This window comes from Gorilla gorilla, chromosome 19, assembly GCF_029281585.2.
Source record: "Gorilla gorilla gorilla isolate KB3781 chromosome 19, NHGRI_mGorGor1-v2.1_pri, whole genome shotgun sequence".
Classification (NCBI taxonomy): domain Eukaryota; kingdom Metazoa; phylum Chordata; class Mammalia; order Primates; family Hominidae; genus Gorilla; species Gorilla gorilla.
Window position 1 is genome coordinate 54,514,755 of NC_073243.2, and position 25,929 is coordinate 54,540,683.

A 25,929-nucleotide genomic window follows, 5' to 3' on the forward strand; every position below is an offset into this window, starting at 1 on the left:
ACCCCTTCAATGCTTAACGAGGTAGTTTACAACGCCACCTTAGCCTTCACTTCCTGCTTGCATGAAAGCTGACCGTCAGTCAGAGGTGAGAGTTTACAGTGTTCTTAGGTTTTTCTCTGAGTATGCATCCAGACCAGGGCATGCCGATGGCCTTCTAGATTCCCCAGAATAAAATGAAGCTTTCCAAAGCCTTTATTCCCCCAACTATCTCCCTCTCCAGCCTCTTCCTTCCCAGGATTTTTGGTCTGTTTATTGCTTGTCCTGGCTTTCATACCTTGCTTTCTGTGACACTGGCTGTTTGCCTTTAATGTTTTTGACAAACACTGCCTGGGAAGCTGCCTGAGCCCTGAGGAAGCTCTGAGGCAGGTGAAACAAAGGCAAGCCGTTGAGTTGAACCTTCAGGAAACCATCAGAGAGGTCAAAACACACCTACAATTCCTTGAGGATAAGGTCCATAGTGCTCCCTCTGGTGCCAGCAACCCACACCAGGAATGTGGCTGCCATCTTCAAGGCCACTGACAACTTGGAGAGTAGAAGATGACCACAGAACTCTCTTACCAAAATTCAGCAGTTTTTTCTTCATTACATGTTCCCCTGGATTTTGTGAGGTTTTTTTTTTATCAGTTTCAGAGTTTCCAAAAAAGGTGCTCCTGACAGTTTTGCCAGCTTATTCATTTTTGAGTTCCCTACTTTTTTCCCATTTTTTGCTGACATCATTTCATACTATTTACTTTTGTGTTTCCCAGCCTTGCTTGAAATTATTTTCTCAGCCTGGAATGCAGAAAAAAAAGAAAGGTTGCTATCACTGAAACTATCAAAAGAATGTATTACTGACTTGTGTTACTTGACCAGCCCTGACTTGAAGGCAGGGCCAATGAGCAGTTAAAAAAGTTTTTGAACAAGAATACCATCAGCAAAACAACTTTTATCTCCCTTAAAGACAACATTCATTAAATCGTTTGCCTTGCATTTGTCAAGCCCTCCATAATAGACGCAATGTTTGAGAGCACGCAGGCTTTGGGATAAGATCTTAGTATGAATTCCAGATCTTCTGCCACTTAGTAGTTGTTTGGCCTTGTACAAGGCACTTAAATTCTCTGGGACTATTTCCTTTTCTGTAAGACTGGAAAAATATACATTTCTAGAGCTGTGATAAAGACTTAAAGAGATATTATCATTTCCAGAACTGTGGTAAAGACTTAAAAAGATATACACGTAAAATTCTTGGCATTCAATGTTAGCTATTTGTTAAATTTGAATTTTTATTTTATTTTATTTTAGAGACGGAGTCTCGCTCTGTCGCCCATGCCGGAGTGCAGTGGCACAATCTTAGCTCATTGCAACCTCCGCCTCCCGGATTCAGGCGATTCTCCTGCCTCAGCCTCCAGAGTAGCTGGGATTACAGGTGCACGCCACCACGCCTGGCTAATTTTTGTATTTTTAGCAGAGACGGGTTTCACCATGTTGGTCAGGCTGGTCTCAAACTCCTGACCTTGTGATCTGCCCTCCTCAGCCTCCCAAAGTGCTGCAATTACAGGTGTGAGCCACCGCACCCAGCCTAAATTTGAATTTTCAAGTTTTAGGTTTTTTGTTTGGTTTCGTTTTGTTTTTGAGACAGGGTCTTGCTCTGTCACCCAGGCTGCAGTGCAGTGGCACCATCATAGCTCACTGCAGCCTTAACTCCTGGCCTCAAATGATCCTCCTGCCTCAGCATCCCAAGTAAGCTTGACTACAGGCAGGTGCCACCCTGCCCAGTTAATTTTTAAAATTCTTTTGTAGAAATGGGGTCTCCCTATATTGCCCAGATTGGTCTCCAACTCCTGGCCTCAAGTGATTCTCCCACCTCAGCCTCCCAAAATGCTGAGATTACAGGCATAAGCCACGGAGCCGGCCTAAATTTTTAGTTTTTTTTTCTGGCATTACAGACACTGTTTCTTCTGGTTTAAACAGAAAAAAGAAAAAGAAACAAAAAGAGCCACTGGCTTCCTTTGTAAGAAGAGCTTAGGGTGGCCATATGCTTTTCAGGGACTGACCTTGAACTGATTTTCATAACAAGCACATTAATTTTACTTAGACTGTATGTTTACTTGGGGAGGTTTTGGGGAAAATTGCTGGGTATGTGGGGTGGGCCTCTAAAATCCTTCTAAAGCCCCTTTTAGCCTAGAGACTAATTTGCAAACACATTTTTAAAAAACAAACCCAAATATCTAGACGACGGAGGGAGCATGCCAACTCAACAGTTTTTTCAAACCAGCTTCCCTTTGTGTCTGTAGGGTCCAAGGACGTAACCAGATCATACAACACGCGCCAGGAAAGCCCAAAAGAGGGGTGATCCCTCGATGGAGGTGCCGCATCAGTGTTTTCTCACGTGGCCTCCGGGGCTCTATGAATGGCAAGAGATTGCATTCCTTCTACTATCCCTCCCAGCCTCCAGCCGGGACAAGGAACTGGAGCAAACTCGGGGCTGCAGTTCCGACTGGACTCGCCCACCTGGGCGCGCCGGCTGCCCCGCCTCCTGAAGCCTCGGGGCTGGGCCCTGCGGTGATGGGCGTGCTGGCCGTCGCAGAGCCCTCTGGGAGTTGTAGTCCGTAGCGGCGAGAGGTTTGACAGTGACCGCGGACTTGGCGCATTCAGAACTCCAACTCCCGCCGGCCCCTGCGACCCAGGCTGTTGCCGCTTCCTGTTTGGACTAGGAGCCCCGCGGTAGCAAATTGCGAGAATTTGGGAAGGGAATCTTTATCTTCTCGTCTAGTTCTCCGAGGTTGAAGGCTCGGCCTGCTCAGGTAGATCACGTTCCCACGTCTAGCAAACTCGCCCCTCGGGGAGGTGGGAAGGTATCCGAGGGAAGGCGGCGGGAAGGGTTGAGGTTGGGGCGAAGCCGGCTGTCACCTGGGATAGTTCTTTGCAGCGCATCGGAACCGTCTCTTCTTTTGGGGCTCAGGGAGGCCATAGCCTGGAGCCGCGGAGACTGCTCCGGAGGCACGGCGCGCGCTCCTCAGGGGCTCAGGGAAAGGAAGTCAGGAGTCCCTCGGGATCTGAGGGAATCCGAGTGTCTATGGGAGTCGGTGTCAGCTGGAGCCTTAGAGAAAAGATAGGGTTGGGGTAAATGAACACCCTGACCCTCGGTTGAGAGAAGGAGGGAGTAGGAGAATTGTGGGACTTGCAGGAATGGGAGCACCCTTCTTTCTCTCTCTTGAGATAGGGTCTCGCTCCGTCGCTTGGGCTTGAGTGAGGTGGCGCGATCACGGCTGGGAGCACCTTTCTCCATCCCGAGTTGGGGACATCTAGAGGGGGAACATGAGGGAGGAACCCCCTCTGGGCCTTGAGCTAGGACCACAGATGGGGTGAGGGCCATGACTGGTAAGCCCTCGCCACGCTTTTCACACGACTCAGTTGTGAGAGTGTGTGTGTTGATAGTGGGTAGCTTGACATCTCAGCATAGTAAAGCTGGAAGAGGGGTTTGAGAGCAGCTAGTCAAGCGCATTCTCCTCATTTTACAGAGAAGGAAACTGAGGTCCACCGAGTTGGAGAAACCCACTCAACACCAGGTAACCATTTAATGGCAAACTCGACCAACACCTAATTGTCATGACTCCCAGGCAGTGTCTTATCCATTGCCGTGCTCTGTAGATGAGCACACTATAAGTTGTAAGTTGTACCTCCACCTTGTTTTCTTTTTTCTTTTCTTTTCTTTCTTTTTTTTTTTTTTTTAGACAAGAGTCTCGCTCTGTCGCCCAGGCTGGAGTGCAGTGGAGTGATCTCGGCTCACTGCAACCTCCGCCTCCCTGGTTCAAGCGATTCTCGTGCCTCACCCTCCTGAGTAGCTAGGATTACAGCTGCCCGCCACCACGCCCCGCTAATTTTTGTATTTTTAGTAGAAACGGGGTTTCACCATGTTGGCCAGGCTGGTCTTGAACTCATGATCTGAAGTGATCCGCCTGCCTTGGCCTCCCAAAGTGCTGGGATTACAGGCGTGGGCCACTGCGCCCAGCCTCTTTTTTCTTTTTAATACCTTCAGACATGACAAAGATCTGACATATGTAGGATAGCAGGCAGCTGCTGAGGAGAAAGATTTTTTAAAAACGTTTCGGCCAGGTGCCGTGGCTCACACCTGTAATCCCAGCACTTTGGGAGGCTGAGGCAGGCAGATCACGAGGTCAAGAGATCAAGACTATCCTGGCCAATATGGTGAAACCCAGTCTCTACTAAAAAAAAAATACCAAAATTAGCCAGGTGTGGTGGCACATGCCTGTAGTCCCAGCTACTCAGGAGGCTGAGGCAGGAGAATCTCTTGAACCCAGGAGGCGGAGGTTGCAGTGAGCTGAGATCGTGCCACCGCACTCCAGCCTGGTGACAGAGTGAGGCTCCGTCTCAAAAAAAACAAAAACAAAAACTAAACAAAAAAAGTTTCAATAGGTCAAAATTACCCATGTCCTAACTTGAGAAAAATCTCTCTGCCTCATAAACAACTACAAACTTCGTGTTAAGATAGAAGGTTCGGCCGATTGCGGTGGCTAACACCTGTAATCCCAACACTTTTGGGAGGCTGAGGTGGGCGGATCATTTGAGGTTAGGAGTTCAAGACCAGCCTGGCGAACATGGTGAAACCCTGTCTCTACTAAAAATACAAAAATCAGCCAGGTGTGGTGGTGTGCGTCTCATCTGTAATCCCAGCTACTTGGGAGGCTGAGGCAGGAGAATTGCTTGAGCCCGGCAGTCGGAGGTTGCAGTGAGCCAAGACTGCACCACTGCACTCCAGCCTGAGCCACAGAGGGAGATCCTGTCTTTAAAAAAAAAAAAGTTGTCACCTATAGTTTCTTTGTTTCTAAGAAAATAAAATTTACCTTTCCTTCCCCTAGACTTCTGAGAACAGTTAAACTTAGATTCCTTTTCTTTTCTTTTTCTTTTCTTTTTTTTTTTTTTTTTTTGAGATGGAGTCTTGCTCTGTTGCCAGGCTGGAGTGCAGTGGCGCAATCTCAGCTCACTGCAACCCCTACCTCCCGGGTTCAAGCGATTCCCCTGCCTTAGCCTCCCAAGTACCTGGGACTACAGGTGCTCGCCACCATACCCGGCTAATTTTTCGTGTGTGTTTTGGTAGAGATGGGGTTTCACCATGTTGGCCAGGATGGTCTTGATCTCCTGACCTCTTGATCTGCCTGATTCGGCCTCCCAAAGTGCTGGGATTACAGGCGTGTGCCACACACGCCCAGCCAGTTAGCCTTAGATTTCTAATGACAATCTTAAATACTATATATTTCAGTTACATACATAAAATAATATGCTTTTAATTGTGATTTTATAATACTCTAAATACTTACAATAAAGGGTAAACTCAGCATAGGAGGATGGAATACCAACCTGAACTACAAATTAAAATAGTATTGTTTAGTATTTTTTTTTTTCTTTTTGGGGTTAGGGGCAGAGTTTTGCTCTGATACTCAAGCTTTAGTGCAGTGGCACTATCATAGCTAACTGTTACCTTGAACTCCTAGGTTCAAGCAATCCTCTTGCTTCAGCCTCCCGAAGCATTGGGATTACAGGCATGAGCCACTACACTGGACCTATATGGTATTTTTTAAAAAGTATATATGGGCTTAAAAGTTAAAAAAAAAAAAAAAAAGAAATCACTTAGAGGTTAAAAATGTCTACCAGGCCTGCATTTTATAACATACTTAAATTTCTGTCCTTTGCTAGGGTTTTTTCTTTCTTACCACTGAAACATAACTTGAGAGCATTTAGTGTTCCCATTGTAGAAGGAGAGATTCTTTGGTACCACAGCGTTGCTTTGGTAATTTCTTTGTGAGACCACACTATCCTCCAGCACTGTCAAATTTAACGCCTTTTGAAGCATTTATTGATCAGGTTGGAAGCATGTTCCAACTGTCACATCAGAATAGGAGCATTATAGATCCTATTGGCTAACCAGTAAATGATTCATCAGGAAGAGATTTAGATAAGTTTGTTATTGGAGTTTATAGCTGTTACAGACTAATACAGAAGAAAACATATATACATAGCATTAACTGCTTCCACCAGGGTGACTTTTTTGTGGTGTAGTTCCATTTGCTTTTATGTTGGCATACTACAGAGGTGAGTAAACTATGACCAAATTTGGCCTGCTGACAGATATATTTTTTTCATAAAGTTCTATTGGAACACAGCCATGCACACTCAATTGCCTTTCATGCTAACAGGTAGAATTTAGTAGCTGCAGAAACTATATGGCTCAAAAAGCCTGAAATATTTATTATCTGACCCTTTACAGAAAAAAATATGTCAACCTCTAGCCTAGGACACTGAGTATAAATGTAGTATCTGAAACTCTATAACATACACAGAAGTATTCAGTAATATTCATTTTTAGTCTCTGAGAAAGAACATATATAATAGTTGTATGTGGGTCCATAGTCACATTTATTTGGGCACAAGCTAGTGTATTCTATTGCAGATTGATGCTAGCATCTTGGCATAGATTCTATAGATTTATTTTTGCAAAGAATTATGAAAAGACATTTCTGAGCCTAGTATGGAAAGGGCTGATATTCTTTGAGATATGCCAATAATCACAGTCAATACCTTTTTAAAATAATGTCATACCAGTTTACTTTGATTGCTCTCTATGTCCTTTTTACAGAGAGAAGTGCTTCAGTACAGGCACTAACATTTTTTGTTCTTTTAGAGACAGAGTCTCACTCTGTCACCTGGGCTGGAATGCAGTGGTGCCATTGTAGCTCGCTGCAGTCTCGAACTCCTGGGCTCAAGCAGTTCTCTCACCTCAGCCTCCCGAGTAGCTGAGATTACAGGCATGAGCCACCATGCCTGGCTCAGTCACCAACATTTTAAATAAAAGTCGAAAATACCAAGCAAGTCAACTAAGCTGTTCATTCCCTACTGGGACCTATCTCAGTCTCTTGGTGCTGCTCTAATGAAATACTTGAGGCTAGGTAATTTATAAACAATAGAAATTAATTTCTAGCAGTTGTGGAGGCTGGGAAGTCCAAGATCAAGCCAGCTGCAGATTTGATGTTTGGTGAGGACCTGGTCTCTGCTTCCAAGATGGTGCCTTGATGCTGTGTCCTCACATGGGGGAAGGGGTGGAAAGACAAAAGGGGTCTAGCTAGTTCCCTTCAAACTTTTCATAAGGTTACTAACTCCATTCATAAGGGTTCTGCCTTCCTGACATAATTACCTCCAAAAGGGTCTACCTGTTAATACTATAACATTGGCAATTAAGTTTCAACATATGAATTTTGGACGGGACACAAACATTCAAATCATAGCTGGACTCCTTATTAAAACCAATCTTAAACAATTAGAGACTCATTTAATGACCTAGATTTGACTTAGTGGTCTTGCATCTGGGACTTTGTTTTAAAACTCAGAGACTGAGTGAGATGTTAAAAGTGATTATGTCTGGGTTTTGTTTTGAGACAGAGTCTTGCTCTGCAACCTCTGCCTCCCAGGTTCAAGCAATTCTCCTGCCTCAACCTCCCGGGTAGCTGGGACTACACGTGTGTGCCACCACTCCTGGCTAATTTTTGTACTTTTAGTAGAGACAGGGTTTCACTATGTTGGCCAGGCTGGAATATGTTTGTTGGTCATCTTGTATATTTAGCCCCTACCAAATTATATCAATGTAATGTCTGACAAATTAATACTATAGAAGTATTTAGCATTTTTGTTAATCATTGATAAACTATTCTGCATTATCACCTATGTAATATTTGCTATGGAACTCTAATTCACCTCTCAACCTAATTCATCAAACTTGGGGATATTTTATACTTCTCATCAAGACATTCAGAAAAGCTTTAAGACTAGGTATGGTGGCTCATGCCTATAATCCCAGCACTTTGGTACTTTGGGAGGCTGAGGCAAGAAGATTACTTGAGGCCAGGCTGGGCAACATAGTGGCGCACAACTGGGATCCCAGCTATTTTAGAGGCTGAGGTGGGAGGATAGCTTGAGCCTGGCGGGAGGAGGTTGCAGCAAGCCCAGATGGCACCACTGCACTCCAGCCTGGGTAACAGAGTGAGACCCTGTCTCAAAAAAAAAAAGAAAGAAAAAAAGAAAGCATATCTGTTGTCACCTGAAATTCTCAGGAGCAACGAGTACAGTTGTTTCTGTTGTGACAAAACTTGCACCATCTACAAAAAAAAATTAAAATTAAAAAATTTAAATAAAAAAATTCCACCTTGGCTCTGTGTGGGGAAAAAAGGAGGGGGCATTAAATTTCTGTTGAAAATTTAACATCATGCTAATTGACTGAGACAACTGCAAATTACCAATTTTCTTACAGTTCTTCATATTTACTTGAATATTATAAATCTTTGAAAGGCACCAGGGACTTTGAACTCCTCATTTATGATTTGTTATTTGAAATCATCAGTTTTCTACTTATTTAGAATAAATAGCTAATTCTACTATGCTGCAGAACTTTGGATTTGCTCAGAACAAATACACATAGGTGACTAAACTGGAAATTTTAATTCCTCAGTGGCCCTTACATTTTTCCTCAACCTTGATTTCACTTTTTGGTAAGGTTCACTGAAATCCAAGGATCTTTCTAGATTTCTCCTCTTTCCTGGTTTCTTCACTTTCAATCTTTAAGTAAAGTATTAATTTCCAGAAAGTGAAAGGATCTTCTCTCTTTAAACTCACCCACATTCTCAGTTTAGTTTAGGAACCAATACTACAGAGTATATTGGTTTACAAAGTAAATTAGAAAGTATAGCCATATATTTCTGCCATTGTTTAGGCAGATATGTTTTTGCTACTCTCACTTGGCTTCTGTCCTTTCCCTTGTTTCACTGCCACTGGAAGGGTTGTTGCTGGCTAAGGAAATATTGAGCCTTGAGACAAAAAATTTTGCAACAAAAGAAATTTACCTAAACTAGCTTGCTTCAAGAAAAACAGATTCATGGTGTTTAATGTGTAATCCGGATACCCAGGCATGAAGTTTCACTCATTCTAGCCCTGATTATGTCTTAAAGAGTTTAAAGCCGGCCAGGCACGGTGGCTCATGCCTGTAATCCCAGCACTTTGGGAGGCCGAGGCAGGCAGATCACAAGGTCAGGAGTTCGAGACCTGCCTGGCCAATATGGTGAAACCCCGTCTCTACTAAAAATACAAAAAAATTAGCTGGGTGTGGTGGCGGGCACCTGTAGTCACAGCTACTCGGGAGGCTGAGGCAGGAGAATTACTTGAAATGGGGAGGCGGAGGTTGCAGTGAGCCAAGATTGTGCCACTGCACTCCAGCCTGGGTGACAGAGCGAGACTCCGTCACAAAAAAAAAAAAAAAAAAAAAGAGTTTAAGGCCATTTGCCATTATAGCTATTATTTTATATTTACAAAACTAAACAAAGAAGACCTGATTTTCAGATGCTTCTTTTGTCTTCCAGCCTAACTCCTCCTTTTTAAGGCAGACATCAGAGTATACTGGAAATAACATTTAGAATCAAAGTGACCTGGTTTCAATCCCAAGTATGGTTTTCTTAGCTTAGTGATTTAGGACAAATTACTTCTCTGAGCTTCAATTAATTTCTTTCTTTCTTTTTCTTTCTTCCTTTCTTTTTTTTTGTAATATGAAGGTAATACCCATTTCCCAAATTCTAAGGATTTATTGGATTTAAACAATAACATGTAAAACATTAGGCCAGTATTAGGCATTCAATAAATAAATGTTAGTTCCATCTCCCACTATCTTCTATTAACTTGTCTTTTTCTCTCAATTTTCCTTCAAAAATGACACCAAGTTTTGTCTTTTTGATATCCTTTAGTGCTATCTTGTTTGTGGCAGTTCAATAATTCTATTATATAAAGGTCAACCTTTTTATTTTTCTTACCTTGCTGAGTTTGCTTACTTTATACTAAAGGCATGTAGATACATCAGCTGATTTTGTTCAGGCCGCTAAGTTAAGGCAATACATATTTTTTCTTTTTCTTTTAAAAAAAGTTTCTTCTTGTATGTCCTTCCAACGAGTAATTTTTCTAGTTTTAAACAGCCAAATTCATAATAAAAGTGATAGCTATGTTTGTTGAATATTCACTGTGTACCAGCCACGTTATATGTATTATCTCATTTTAATCTGAAACCCTGTAAGACTAGTATTTTTATTATCTCCAAAACCAGTGAATCTTAGGGAATTTAAGTAAGTTGCCCAAAGTTGCACAGTTAATAAATGGCAGAACCAAGATTCACATCCAGGCAATCTTACTTGTGAGCTATCAACCACCACACGCTACTTGATAGCACCAGAATAGCCCAAATCTCAAATTACCCAATGTGTGTAATTCAGACAAATTAATGCCTTGCAGTTCTTTCTGAAAGTGCTTTTATGCATTGTTGGAGATTTAGGAGTAATACGGTTCTGGCTACTTATCAATATTAAAATTTTTCTCTAGCATTTCTTAACAATTCTATGGATTGCTGTTCTTCCCTACAATATAAAAATTTTATTAACCTTCGTTAAGTTCAAAAATAATAATAGCAAAGTCTTACACAGAGTTTGGTAAAAGTTTGACATTGTTCTAAATGCTTGTACTTACTAACTTATAGGTTTTTAAAATTTTCATGTGTTTCAGAGTTTCCTGAATAAGTTTTTCCCAAGTTCTGTGTTATTCTTTTTGATGAAAGGATACTGGCTTCCCTACAATCATCTTTTCAACTTCTAAAATGTTTAATTTTTTAAATTGAGATAATGCTTTAAAAATCGATAAAGCTATAATACAATTCTAAATAGAACTTCTCTACAATATGTTTATTTCTTTCCTAAGCTTTTAGTTCTGGTGCTACACCCAGGCTAATTTAAAATGTATTTTCTGTTGGTATTGTATTTTATTTTATTTTTTGAGACAAGGTCTCACTCTTCCGCCCAGGCTGGACTGCAGTGGTGTGATCATAGCTCACTGAGACCTCAAACCCTCTTGCTCCAACTGTCTTCCCACCTCAGCCTCCTGAGTAGCTGGGACTGCAGGTGAGCACCACCATGCCTGGCATGCCATGTTGCCAGGGTTGGTCTCAACTCTGAATCTCCTGGCCTCAAAGGGTCCTCCTGCCTTAGCCTCCCGAAGTGCTGGGATTACAGGAATGAGCCACCATGCCAGGCCTATTTATATAGAATGTTTTCATTTATTACATCTGGGGAATCATCTTTTTCAAGTTAATTAGTCAATTTGACAGTTTTAAACTAAGAAGATTTAACAGATTCTATCAATCCTAACTTCATTCCATCTTAATGTCATAAATTAGTAGGTTAATTTTGAAAAATTCTGCCTTTTAGTTTTAAAACTTAAGACCAAACAAGTCAACCGAATTGTTAATCAATTTTATTATGTAAAGGAAGGAAGAGAAAGAGCAGGCTTTTGTTTTTTGCTTCTCAACTATTTTAATGAAATTAACAGTAATGAGTAACTTTATCTCAGTTGGTCCTATCTTACTGGGATTTTCGTAACAATTATCACTGAATTATGTACTTTATAGTCAAGAACATTTTTATGCTATAGATTTTCGAATATGTATAATACATTATATGAATCTGTGTCTCAAAGAGTCAACTTACTTATTCTTTTTGGCTTAAAAGAATAAATTTTACACTGATCTATTACTAAGCTAATTTGACAGCTAGAGCTAGCAGTTGGTATAGATTTGAGCTAAAAGTGAAATGATGAACTGAAAATTGGAATTGGTTATTAGCATCCTAATATGTTTTATTATTCAAGTGATTTAGGACAAGTTACTTGACTTCTCTAGGCTTCATAAATGATTTTTTTTTTAACTTTATTGAGGGTAGGGATCATGACTTAAATTTTTTTTCTATGTTTTTCAATACCTCAGTATATTGTAGGGACTTGTTGAGAACTTGTTGAATGAATATATTGTTCAGAGTTTACCAGTACTCAGTATTTTCGTTGTCACATCTTAAAATAGATAATCATTTTTACCATCACACTCCCTTCATAAGATATAGAAATAAAGCCCTTCTTGTTTGGAAATGGTGGTATTTTGGTTTTACTTTTTTTTAAGTTACTGTTGTAAGGTACTACTTTAATATTTTTATTTAACTTTATTTGTTTGTCTTTAGTAGGACTAAGCTAATGAGAGCTTTGACTTGCTTAAACGTTGGGCAGGAAAGCAGAAGAGAAAAGGGAAGTGGAAATCAAAACAACAGAGAAAAGAAAATGCACATATTTGGGAAATAGAACATGTTACTAACATCTGTGTCACATAATAATCAGTGGTAGGTTGACATCATTTGCCTAGATGTTCATTACTGAAGAAAAATTTTTCACTTAAAAAAGGAAAAACCTCAAGAGGCTGCCTATGTTTAAAAAAAAAAGAGCAGGTATTTTCATTTGGTTTTTGATGGAAATGATAATACATTTGAACATTTTTTTTCCCGTTACGAAGTACTAAATGAGGTCAGACATGGTGGCTCATGCCTTTAATCCTAGCACTTTGGGAAGCTGAGGCAGAAAGATTACTTGAGGTCAGGAGTTCAAGACCAGCCTGGGCAACATAGTGAAACTCCGTCTCTACCAAAAAAAAAAATAGCCAGGCATGGTGGTGCACACTTGTAGTCCTAGCTACTTGGGAGGCTGAGGTGGGAGGATCACTGGAGCCCAAGAGATCGCGGCTGCAGTGAGCCATGATCATGCCACTGCACCACTCCAGCCTGGGTGACACAGTGAGAACCTGTCTCAAAAAAAAAAAAGTAAAGCTAAAATGTAATATGTATAATCTCATTTAATCCTCAAACATTAATTTGTTTAAATTTTGAAGATGCAGAGATAGTCTCACGGAGATTAAATGGTTAGTGCTAAGTTACACAGGTAGTGAGTTAGATACAGGATTTCTAATTCAAAAACTTTATTTTCTTCCTACTGTTTCATAAATGTTACATTTAGAAAATTAAGAAAAGTGGACATATGAGTCCATTAAACAAATATGGCAACAATAAAACTGTACTTGTTAAGTAGTCTGGGCAGTAACAAGTAACAGAAGAAAGTGAAAGATACAAGGGACTGAGAAAGAAATGACAAACAGGAAAGACAGCATAGCATAGTGGTAAAGAGAACAGGCTCTGGATTTAGACTGCCTCGTTTTTAATTCCAACTCTGCCACTTACTAACTTTGTGATCAGTTACTTCTCTGCTGTGTATCCTTATCTATAAAATGAGGATAATAATAGTAATTTACAGGGTAAGTAATAAAGCTTTTACATGTTAAAACCTATTTATTTCATCAGCATCCCCGACCTCTACCCACTGGGTGTCAGTAGCACTCCCTTTAATTCTAACAACCAATTGGGTAAGGCCAAATTCCTTATTACCCTTTTCTACAATTCTTGACATGCTGTGTAGAGTACAGTGTAGGGGGATAAGGATAGAAGCAGGGAGCTCCATTAGAATGCTGTTGTGGTAATCTTGGTAACAAATGGTAGTGATTAGATTCTGGATATATTTGAAGGAAAAGCCAATAAGATTTCCTAATAGGTTGAATGTAGACTGTGAGAAAAAGAAGTCATGAGTGATTCCAAGAATTTTGGCCTGAGCAAGTAGAAAGAGATTTTATCAACTGAAATAGGAAAACACTAGGTGGGGTAGTTTTGGGGGAAGAAAATCAGAAATTCCATTTTGGACATGTCAGGTTTGAGTTGTCTATTACATCTAGCTAAAGATGTTGAGTAGGCAGTTGAATAAGCAAGCCTGAAATTCAAAAAAGAAGTTTAGGCTAGAGATATTAGTGTGGAAATTGTCATTGCCTAAATTAATAGAACTTTCTACAATGATGGAAAAATGTTTATGTCTATACTGTCTAATATGGTAGACACATGTGGCCACATGTGGATTTTGAGCACTTCAAATGTAGCTAGTATGACTGAGGTACTGAATTTTTTTATTTTAGTTAATTTAAGTAGCCACACCTAACTAGTGGCCACTGTATTGGACAGCACGAGCTATGATAGTAAAACCATAAGACGCATAAGATTACCAAGAGATCAAGGGTAGGTCAAGACTGAACCTTGGAACTCTGCAACTGTAAAGGGATCTGAGAAATGAGAAAGCAGCAAAGGAGACATAGAAGGAGGAGGGACCAGTGAGGTAGAGAAAAAACCTGGAGGCCCAGTGAATCCAGCTTGTCAAGGAGGAAAGTGATTCTTTTGGCAAATATTTCCAATAGGTCAAGTAAGTTAAGGACTGAGAAATAACCCTTGGGGTTACCAATGTGGAGATCTTTAGTGATCCAATAAGAACAGCTTCTGTATAGTGATAGGAAAGATATCATGATTAGCACAGGCTGAAGAAAGAATGAGAGGATCTTATTTATCTTGTGCTTTCTATTTTTTCCCACCTATATTTTTTTCTCCTCTTTTGCTTTCCTTTAGTTCAGTTATTTTTTATCCTTCTTCTTTCCCCTCTACTAAATTTAAGGTTATACACTGCTTTCTATTAATAGTTACCTTAAAATAACAACATCAATGTGTGATGTTGATCTGGACAACATAAGGACCTTTGGACATTTTAATTCCAAGACCTTCGTCTGACTTTTTTTTTCCCCTTTGGTCTGGGATTTTAATTCTTTTTTTTTTTTTTTTTTGCTTGTTTTATTTTTTTGAGATGGGGTCTCACTCTGTGACAACCAGGCTGGAGTGCAGTGGTGCAGTCTTGGCTCACTGCAACCTCTGCCTCCCTGGTTCAAGTGATTTTCCCACCACAGCCTCCCAAGAAGCTGGAATTACAGGCGCCCACAACCACGCCTGGCTAATTTTTATATTTTTAGTAGAGATGGGGTTTCACCATGTTAGCCAGGCAGGTCTCGAATTCCTGACCTCAAGTGATCTGCCCACCTCGACCCCCCCAAAGTGTTGGGATTACAGATGTGAGCCACTGTGCCCAGCTGTAATTATTTTTTTCAAACCCTGTAATGTTTATTCTCTTACATTCATTAAATTTCATAAATCTGTAGATAGGTATCTTTAATGGTCAGCCATTATCTCTACAGATATTACTTCTGTCTTCTTACTTTCTGATTCTCCAATTACATGCTTTTCAGACCTTCTCATTCTATCCTTCATGTTTCTTAAACACCTTCCACATTTTCTGCCTTTATTTTTCTCTCTCTGCCACATTCTAGGTAGTTTCTTCTGACTTATCTTCTACATCGTTAATTTTCTCTTCAACTTTTAAACTCATTCATTGAGTGTTGAATTTGGGCTCTTGAATTTTTTTTTTCCTAAAAATTCACTCTGGTCCTTATTTAAACATACTAAGTCACTTTTTGAAAATGTCTACTTTTTCTGTTATTTATTTAAACATAGGAAACATTATTTTATATTTTTATTCCATTGATTTTTATAGTTGAAGTTCTTGTGGGTCTGTTTCTGCTTTTGTTTCTTGTTCTCACTCATAGTACTTTATTTCCTCATATGCTAGGTTATTTTTGACTCACTGTTTGTTGTCTTTAAATGATTGTTAGCAGGACTTCTTTGAGGCCTACGATGAAGGTGTATCTTCACAGGAAAGATTTACATTTGCTTCTATTGGTTACCTAGAAGTGCTACCAAGCAGGTTAATCTTAAATTACATTCATAGCTTTAAGTGTTCCTTGCAAATTCTCATGAGGTGCAGTTTATGCTAACAAAAAAGTTCATACACACACATGATGTGGTCAGTAGTTTTGGGTGTTTTTTTTATTTATTTTTTTGAGATGAGTCCAGCTCTGTCACCCAGGCTAGAGTGCAGTGGCGCGATCTTGGCTCACTGCAACCTCCACCTCCTGGGTTCAAGCTATTCTCCTACCTCAGCCTGCCAAGTAACTGGGATTACAGGAGCGTGCCACCATGCCTGGCTATTTTTCTATATTTTTAGTAGAGACAGGGTTTCACCATGTTGGCCAGGCTGGTTTTAATCTCCTGACCTCAAGTGATCCACCCACCTCTGCTTCCCAAAGTGTTGAGATTATAGACGTGAGCCACCACGCCTGGCCAGTTTGTTTTTTTGTTGTTTTTTGTTTGTTTGATTTGAGACAGGGTCTCACTCCATCATCTAGGTGGCTGGAGTGCAGTGGCGCAATCATAGCTCACTGTAGCCTCCAAATCCTGGGTTTAAGCAATCCTCCCGCTTCAGCCTCAGCCTCCAAAGTAGCTGAGACTACAGGCATGTGCCACCATGCCCAGCTAGTTTTGTTTGTTTTTTAGTGGAGATGAGGTTGTGCCATTTTGCCCAGGCTAATCTCAGACTCCCAGCCTCAAGCGATCTGCCTCAGCCTTTCAAAATGCTGTGATTACAGGTGTGAGACACTATAGCCTCTGGTCCATTTTAAGAAGACTTCTTTGTAGTTCCCTTGTGAGGGAATAAGCCATTTTACTTCTTGTTAAACCTTACTCTGATGGCAAAGGTCTTTATAGTTCCAGCTGTATTGTGGTGGGGAAGTGGGGAAAGGGGATGATTTCTTATTATAATAATTCCTTACTTTGGATGAACACTGAGCTTTGACTTCTGTTTCCCAAATACTACACAAGGCTTTGAAAACCTCAGCTGGAATTCTTCTGGTACAGCAAATACCCTCCAGGCAGCAGCAGTTTCCTTCAGTCATTTTCCTCTCTTGGTTCTTTAATTTCACCTACAAATGGCCTGATTTTCCTTACTGTTTTTGATGCTTTTCAAAGATTTTTAAAATATTTTATTCAGTATTTTTAGTTTTTTTCTGCAGGAAAAGTGAGTCCGAATAGCCTAATCTGTTTTATTACTGAAAATGAATTGCCCCACTTATTTTTTAGTAAGCTGAAAAACAAGAAATAACTCCATTTAAGGTTAGCAAGTTTCTGATAAATATTTCAGGCATATACCTCATTAAGATATCTTCAGCAAATTCCAGTATTTTTCCAATTTGTTATTCATGAATATTTATTAGTGATGGATAATAAAATATTTTAAAATTAAACTAAATTATTTATCTTCTTTGTGTAGGACTAACTTCTTCAGTGCTTAGAGTGTGAGAAAAATGGCAGATATGAATAGTGATTCTAGGCATCTTGGCACCTCTAAGGTAGATCATGAAAGAGATCCTGGACCTATGAATATCCAGTTTGAGCCATCAGATCTAAGATCCAAAAGGTAAGCATTTAAAATAAAACACTTATTTCATAATTAGGGTCTTTAATGATTAAAATACATCTAATTATAACCAAACATGTATAGATTTGATTATAAAATATCCACTTTCTTACAGGATTTCTGTGTATACATGTGGAGAGAAGTAAATAGGAATACTATTTACTGGTTTATATTTGATTTTTTTTTTTTTTTTTTCATTAAACTCAACATCTCTGTTGGGGCAGTGGTTGGGGTAACTTTACAAAGTAAGGTATATTGATATAATTCATTTAACAAATATGTATTGATTACCCACTTTCCGCAAGGTAATATGCTAAGTGCTCGAGGTAGAAGAGTAAAAGTAATAGAAAATCTTCATCTTCATTGAGGTAAAATTTCAGCAGATAGTTTAAAATAATTTGAGTTTAAATTTTATTTCATTGTATACCTGTAAAACCCAAAAGAATCCACGAAAAAATTATAAACAGTAAGATAATTCAATAAAGTAGCTGCTTACAAAACAGGCAAAAATAAATAGACTTCCAATGAGAAAATGTAAGAAAAAATAAAATACATAGAAATGGTCTTAACATGAATGTGTAAAATCTATATGAGAGAAACTAAAATGCTTCTGACATAAAATAAGATTTAGAGTATTTCATAAAATCTGAGATGCTACTGATTATAAATTGCATATTTAAAAAAAATTTAACACTAAGAAAAACTGCTGCCCATACCTCTGATGCAATAACCTCTTAGGACTTAGAGTTTTTGTTTTGTATTTACTGCAAGAACTCTTGGGCCACGCACGGTGGCTCATGCCTATAATCCCAACACTCTGGGAGGCTGAGGTGGGTGGATCACTTGAGGCCAAGAGTTCCAGACTAGCTTGGCCAACATGGCAAAACCCCATCTCTACTAAAAGTACAAAAATTAGCTGGGCGTGGTGGCGCACACCTGTAATCCCAGCTAATTGGGAGACTGAGGCATGATAATCACTTGAGCCTGGGAGGCAGAGGTTGCAGTAAGCCAAGATCGTACCACTGCACTCCAGCCTGGTGACAGAGCAAGACTCTGTCAGGAAAGGAAAGGAGAGGAGAGGAGAGGAGAGGAGAGGAGAGGAGAAGGGTGAGGAGCAGAGGGGAGGGGAGGGGAAGGGAGGGGAGGGGAGGGGAAGGGAGGGGAGGGGAGGGGAGGGGAAGGGAAGGGAAAAGGGAAAAGGGAAAAGGGAGAACTCTTGGACTTATGTGATATTTTATCCTATATTTCTTGTGCAATTATAAAAATGAAAATAGAAACAAAGTATATTGATTAAGGTATTACTGACACCTCACATTTAGAATATGATTCTTCTGAATTATTTTTTGACGTACAGTCATCAAAATAGTTGTTTCCCCCACCACACACACACACAGAATTGTCCTTAGTGCCATTAAGAACCCTGGTGCTGTAACATTTCCTGAAAAGATTTTCTTCCAGGTCACCGACACTGAAGTTTTGATGCTTGCACTTTCCTGATCTTACCAGAAGATGTCACAAAACGTTTTCTAACAAGAACATGACCCATCTGTCTTCCTCAAATGGTCCTTAAATGGTTTGTCTGACATGACCACGGATGGCAGTTACCTGTCATGCCATCAGGAATAACTACTATCATATTGTCACTTGCTGACAGTGATTTTTTTTTTTTTTTTTTGAGACAGAGTCTCACTCTGTAGCCCACACTGGAGTGTGATGGTGCAATCATGGCTTGCTGCAACCTTGATCTCCTGGGCTGAAGCAGTCCTCCCACTTCAGCCTCCTGAGTAGCTGGGACTACAGATGCATGCCACTGTGACCAGCTAATTTTTTTTTAAATTTTATTTTGTAGAGAAGGGGTCTTGCTGTGTTACTGGGGCTGGTCTTGAACTCCTGGGCTCAAGCAATTTGTCCATCTTAGCCTCCCAAGTAGCTGGGACTACAGGTGCACACCACTGCACCTGGCTAATTTTTCGAATTTATTTTTTGCAGAGATTGCATCTCACTTTATTGGCTGGGCTGGTCTTGAACTCCGGGGCTCAAGTAATCCTCCCACCTTGGCCTCCCAAAGTGTTGGGATTACAGGTGTGAGTCACCACGCCTGGCTCTGGCAGTGATGAAAAGGTGTTCTAGATTATGAGATTCATCCTTACTTAGAAGTGTTTAAATATGTATATTAGAATCAGTAAAATATGATGTAATAAAAAGAATTAAATGAGGCATATTCTGCTCTCATTGGGAAGACTCTGAAGATGTCATAGTCTTCAAATTTTAATCCATAAATTTAATGTGATTTCCCCCCTAAAATGCCAGCAGCCTATTCCAAAGTTTATATGGATCAGTAATTTCACTTCTAAGCATTAATTAACATTGTCAAAAATTGTATGTGTACAAGGTTGTGTAATGCAGTATTTTTTATAATAGTAAAGATTAAAAGCAATCAAAATTTCTTACAGGATTGGATAAATAAGTTGTGGCACATTTATACAATGGAATATTTTTTCCTCTATTAAAAAGGAGGTGGCTTTATTACATATCAAAATGGAACAAGTCTTCAACTTATTTTGTTAAGTGAAAAATTGAAGTACAGAGCAGTGTGTATAGTATGCCACCATTTGGGTAAAAATAAATAAATATAATATGTATAAATGAAGTTTTGGGTAGTAAATAGGAAACTGTAAGATGGTTGCCCCCTCAGAGGGAAACTGAGTGCTTTAGGCGGGATGGTGTGGCAGATACTGTTAGGTAGACACCCAACAATTAATCAGCAACCCTACCTATTCCTTAATGTCAACAGAATCCTTATTTTTTTGAGTCACAATGGGTCTTCATCCAAGAGATGAAAGATGGTTGGTTTAAGCTAATCTTGATAATCCTATTTTCATTCGCACATACTTAAGTTTTTAGTCTTTCTTAAAACTAGAGGTGGAAATGTGAAATTTATCACATGAGAAATTTATCATTGTCATTTATAGTGGCCATCAGAAAAGATAATGAAATAAGACTTTCGATTCTTACTTATATAATCCAATGTCAGTAAATATAAGCACTAATGAATGCTGACTTGAATGCTCAGGGTTTTCTTGAAAATTCTAAATTCTGTGATAAATAATTGACCACTGTGACAATAGAACATAAGTCATTAAAGTGCATTCCATTACACTAAGTTGACAGGAGTTCAAACAGTTCTCTGTAAATTTGTTTAACTGCGTAGATTAAATGGCAATATATTTTCTATAATGAAACTTGTTGAAATGAGAGGGAATCAGCTATTTACAATCATGGCATAACTACCTAGGTAAGCATGTTTTAAGAAAGGCAAATATAGAGACTTAGCAGTACTAAATGCTAATTTGCTTGTGGAATAATTTGTTTAGGAAAACAAACTATTTAATGAGAAAAAAATGTGAGTACCTTCAAACATTGTTATTTCTGTTAAAATACGGATTACTTCACATTACATATATAAATAAAACTCATCTACACTGTGGGAAAATTATCTTCCATTTGAAGAACCAGATTAGGACAACTATTTCCAAAACTGTAGTCATTTTAGAGTTACCTTATGACTTTGGCAATATCTTCAATAGTACCTGTATAATATAAGTGAATGTTTCTTCAAAAATCTATTTACTTTTTAAAATTAGGGTTAATTTAGCCTCAACCCAGCTTTGTAAAACGATGGATTTGAAGTGTTGTTTATGCTTTTTTTCTAATACGCATTGCATTAAATACCAACTAGTTTAAATAGCATTTATTCTTGTGCTACTTACAATCATCTTACATATTACCATACTTTGAGAAACTGTCTTTGGCTGTCAGAGTATGTCAAGTATATATTTAGATTACTTATCCTCAGTTTAGCTTGTGGTTTTCTATCTCTTCCACTAGGTGGCAATAAAAATCACATAATTTTAATAACTGCTTTGGACTGAAAGTATGATGGTTCGCTTATCCTTTTAGTGGAACTGGGGTCTAACTAAACTTAGGTGGAGGAAGGAGCTTGTTGTTACAGGGGAATAATATATGTCAAGTCATTTGGGGGGCTTTTTCAAACTATGCAGGCCTACTTTTTATTCTGCATACCCCTCCCCCACCAGTTTTCCCCCTGATTTGGGGGTGGAATAAGGAGTGTGAGTGGAGGGACAGAAAGGTTTAGAAGTCTCCTATCTTGATATATGTGCTACATTCCATTAGCAAGTACCAGTCTAAGAGGTTATTTTCCTGTTTTTCTCAGACTTTCTGGTAGCCAAAGATAGAACCTGATTTTCAGTATTGCTTGATGTTGCTGCATATTCAGGATTGCTGCTATTCTCGGACTATGCCCTGGGGAAGTTGACCATCCAGCTAGCCTACAAACAGATTGTGAAATAGTTAATTTGTTTTTGAGCTTCTCTTGTTTTTCAGTCTTTCTCTATCTCTGTTTCCTCTTCTTCCATTTTCCCCAGGGCCTAGGGATTTCATATCCTTCTCTGTATGCCCAGTATTACCCAGGGCAGGAATTCACTCAGACTTAACCCCTTAGGCAATTCTTTGTAAACCATATTTTTCTTCTGCCCCTTATTCACCAGTACTTATCTGTCCTATTCCCTCCAGGGCTCTGTTGTCAGCTTGGTATTATAATGGAAAACAATTGGATATGTCAGAGACCTAGTCTATTACATTTCCATGGCTATTTGCAGTTTAACATGGAGAATCTGGTAAATATGAAGTCCTAACCAAAAGTTTCAAGATTTTTCTAACTGAGAACATTTCAGGTGCTCTGATAAGCCAAGTGGGGTACAGGCAGCATTCCTACTGCCCTTCAAACAACCTAGGTATGCTGTGGCACTCTTTTTTATAATGTCCTCTAGTGTGCACATCTGTAAATTGGTCTTTCTGTTTCACCTGTCACTAATACTGTCACTATAGAGCAGCCTAAATTGACTCTTTTTGGTACTTGAGGTCTTAGGAGAGAGGAAGAAGGAAAAATATATAAGGACAAAGAATTTGAGAGAATAAAAGGATTCTGATGGGATTGTAAATAAGATCCCAGTCTAACAAGTTTATATTTAGATTTAAGACATCTCTAACTCCACATCTCAGATTGTCCTCTTCGCACTTTACAAAAAGTTCCTTTGGGGAATCTAGTACATCTAGTAAAATGATATTTACTAAGGCAAATTGAAGAGTTTATCTATTAATAGGTAACAGTAGATAGATCCTGGCCCAGCGACAGTGATTGGAAATAATTGAGGCTTGGTGGTTTCATAGCTGGGATTATACAGATGTTCAACAAAAGACAGAAAAGTAGTTTTCCCAGGAGGGGTGGTTTCCAGAGTTGTATAAATTATATTTTGAGGAACTTGACATCAGTGTTAAACAGATAGACTAGGACCTTGGTCATTAATCAGTGGCTAGTGCTGATGGCCAACTTGCTAGTTGTATTACTTTTGTACCCTTCTCCATCCTCTTTCCCTTCCATTCTCTCACACTTGGGCCTCCCTCTCTTCTCTCCAACTTTCCAGTGTTACTTTTCCTCAAAGGAACTGTCTTTTTGCTAAACACTTGAAGAGTGTTTAGCAAATCCTGGCCTTAGAGTCAGAGATGCCTTAAATCTAAATACAGGCAAGGCACAGTGGCTTACACCTGTAATCCCAGCACTTTGGGAGGCTGAGGGAGGTGGATTGCTTGAGGCCGGGAGTTTGAGACCAGCCTGGGCAACATAGCGAGATATATGCAAAACTTAGCAAATTTCTACAAAAACAAAAATAATCTAAATACAAACTTTGTTAGACTGGGATCTTATTTCTAGTCCCATTAGAATCCTTTTATTCTTTCAAATTCATTGTCCTTATATGTTTTTCTTTCTTCCTCTCTTTTCAAATAGTTTTGTTTGCTCAATTGCCCTTTTGTATCCATAATTGCTTGCCTGAGTGGCTTCTTTCTTTCCTAGATCAATCTGTTCTAATTGATTTTACTATTTGTTTACTTGCCTGGAAGCTAGTTTTGCTTTATCATCTTTTCTTCCTCTCTCATTATTATTATGATGCTTCTCCACTTATTTTGGGGTGTTCCTGATAAACCCATCATAAGCCAAAAATATCCTAAGTTGAAAATGCATTTAATACCCAGATAAAACCATCATAAAGTCAAAAAATCATAAGTTGAACTGCTGTAAGTTGGGGACTGTATTAGAGAAGCCTGAAGGAAGAGGGAGCCTCGTTGGGTTTGACTGGCACTCTTTAGGGCCAAATCAAAAGTGTGGGTTTTTTGGAGGAAATAATATGAAGGGTTGGGCTAGCATTGTTCTCTGTCTGCTCAATATTGTAACACATCCAAGTATATATTTAGTCAAAAGGGTTTTAGTGCAATAGTATAATTATGCTATAAAAGCAGTAAAACCAATTGCAAGTATATAACAAGAGATTTGAAACTTCTTTTAACAAGCAGACTTAAAACCAAATATTATTGAATTGATGGAGGCACATGAAATGCCAGTGTCTTGTTATAGCTCAGTGGCTGACTATAGGCCAATGATAAGGAATTGGTGTGAAAATTACACATCGAGATTATGCATCTTTGGCTTGCCTGATACTTTTTTTAGTCTCATTCTGAAATTGTCCCCGAAGTCTATTACATAGCTTTTCTATGCCTTATTTTAAGTTAGGAGATATGTTTTCTATAAAATCATATTGGGAATTGTTTTGGTGCTATACTTATAAAAAGCCCTGGTTCATTTGCTAGAACATCATGCTTCCTTATTTTTTCTACTTCAGTAGTTTATAGTTTATCTTGGTATATTATCACTACTTCAACTAAGGTTATTTTTATCTTTGTTTAGTGTATACAGATCTGACCTGATACTTATTCTAACACTAGCTTTTTAAAATAACACTAGTTTTTACTTATGTCTATCAAAACTTTTGCTTTTTTATTTACCTATACTTCATATACAGAATGGCTTCTAGTTTTACTTCTCTTAAATTGTCTTATTAATTTCAAATAGAGGCAAGCATTGGCCTTCTTTATTATGTCTTTGAGTGTAGCTATGCCTGGGAATTTACATGTTAAAATACAATTTCATTATGTTATTTTTATTTGTTTCTCTTTTCTATTATAGTGAGTTATTTTTATTTTTTAAAAATTATGTCTCTAGGTAGTTATATATTTTCTATTTTATTAAGGCTAGTAAATGGGGTATTAAAAATAATTGCTTAAAGAGGTCATGCCCTAGGGCCGGGCGCAGTGGCTCACGCCTGTAATCCCAGCACTTTGGGAGGCCGAGGCGGGCAAATCACGAGGTCAGGAGATCGAGACCATCCTGGCTAACACAGTGAAACCCCGTCTCTACTAAAAATACAAAAAAATGAGCCGGGCATGGTGGCGGGCACCAGTAGTCCCAGCTACTCTGGAGACTGAGGCAGGAGAATGGTGTGAACCCGGGAGGCAGAGCTTGCAGTGAGCCGGGATCGGGCCACTGCACTCCAGCCTGGGCGACAGAGTGAGACTGTCTCAAAAAAAAAAAAAAAAAGAGATCATGCCCTAATTCATACATTGCTGGTGGGATTGAAACATCGTACAAAGACAAGGATGCCCTCCCTCACTACTGCTATTCAACATAGTATTGGAAGTTCTGGCCAGAGCAATCAGGCAAGAGAAAGAAATAAAGGTCATTCAAATAGGAAGAGAGGAAGTCAAACTGTCCCTGTTTGCAGATGACGTGATCCTATATCTAAAAAACTGTATTATCTCAGCCCAAAAGCTTCTTAGGCTGATAAGCAACTTCAGCGAAGTCTCAGGATACAAAATCAATGTGCAAAAATTGCTAGCATTCCTATACACCAACAACAGTCAAGCCGAGAGCCAAATCTCGAATGAACTCCCATTCACAATTGCTACAAAAAAACTAAAATACCGGCCGGGTGCAGTGGCTCACACCTGTAATCCCAACACTTTGGGAGGCCAAGGCGGGTGGATCATGAGGTCAGGAGATTGAGACCATCCTGGCTAACACAGTGAAACACTGTCTCTACTAAAAACACAAAAAATTAGCCGGACATAGTGACACGCACCTATAGTCCCAGCACTCGGGAGGCTGAGGCCAGAGAATCTCTTGAACCCAAGAGGCGGAGGTTGCAGTGAGCTGAGATCACGCCACTGCACTCCAGCCTGGGCGACAGTGAGACTCTGTCTCAAAATAAATAAATACATAAATACATAATAAGAAAATAAAATACTAGGAATACAGCTAATTAGGGAAGTGAAAGATCTCTACAAGGAGAACTGCAAACTGCTGCTCAAAGAAATCAGAGATGACACAGACAAATGGAAAAGCATTCATATGCTCATAGATAGGAAGAATCAATATCATTAAAATGGCCATACTGCCCTAAGCAATTTATAGATTCAATGCTATTTCCATTAAACTACCATTGACATTCTTCACAGAACTAGAAAAAACTTTTAAAAATACATATGGAGCCATAAAAGAGCCTGAATAGCCAAGGCAATCTTAAGCAAAAAAAAAAAAAAAAAAAAAAAAAAAAAACAAAGCTGGAGGCATCATGCTATCCAACTTCAAATTATATTACAGGAGTACAGTAACCAAAACAGCATGGTACTGGTACAAGAACAGACACACAGACCAATGGAACAGGATAGAGAACCCAGAAATAAGACCGAACACCTACGACTATCTGATCTTCAACAAACCTGACAAAAACAAGCAATGGGGAAATATTCCCTATTGAATAAATGGTGCTGGGATAACTGAGTAGCCATTTACAGAAAATTGAAACTGGACCCTTTCCTTAACCATATACAAAAATTAAC

The 25,929-nt window shown here is 39.2% G+C and overlaps 1 protein-coding gene across 18 annotated transcripts in view; it reads left to right on the forward strand.

The window, feature by feature from the left end:
• The first annotated feature begins 2,517 nt into the window (after window positions 1-2,517).
• Window positions 2,518-25,929, forward strand: part of SLC38A9 (solute carrier family 38 member 9) — an 84,317-nt gene continuing 60,905 nt past the window's right edge. For 2 of the 18 annotated variants that reach the window (XM_055367867.2, XM_055367873.2), the window contains exons 1-5: window positions 2,666-2,783; window positions 3,501-3,548; window positions 10,879-10,976; window positions 12,084-12,239; window positions 16,972-17,118. In XM_055367867.2, the coding sequence (XP_055223842.2) occupies window positions 17,006-17,118 (113 nt within the window). In that variant the 5' untranslated portion in view covers window positions 2,666-2,783; window positions 3,501-3,548; window positions 10,879-10,976; window positions 12,084-12,239; window positions 16,972-17,005. Of the gene's footprint in view, window positions 2,784-3,500; window positions 3,549-10,878; window positions 10,977-12,083; window positions 12,240-16,971; window positions 17,119-18,580; window positions 20,414-25,929 lie in introns of those variants that run through there. The other 16 variants (XM_063700740.1, XM_055367871.2, XR_008673330.2 and 13 more) reach the window with 13 other exon arrangements.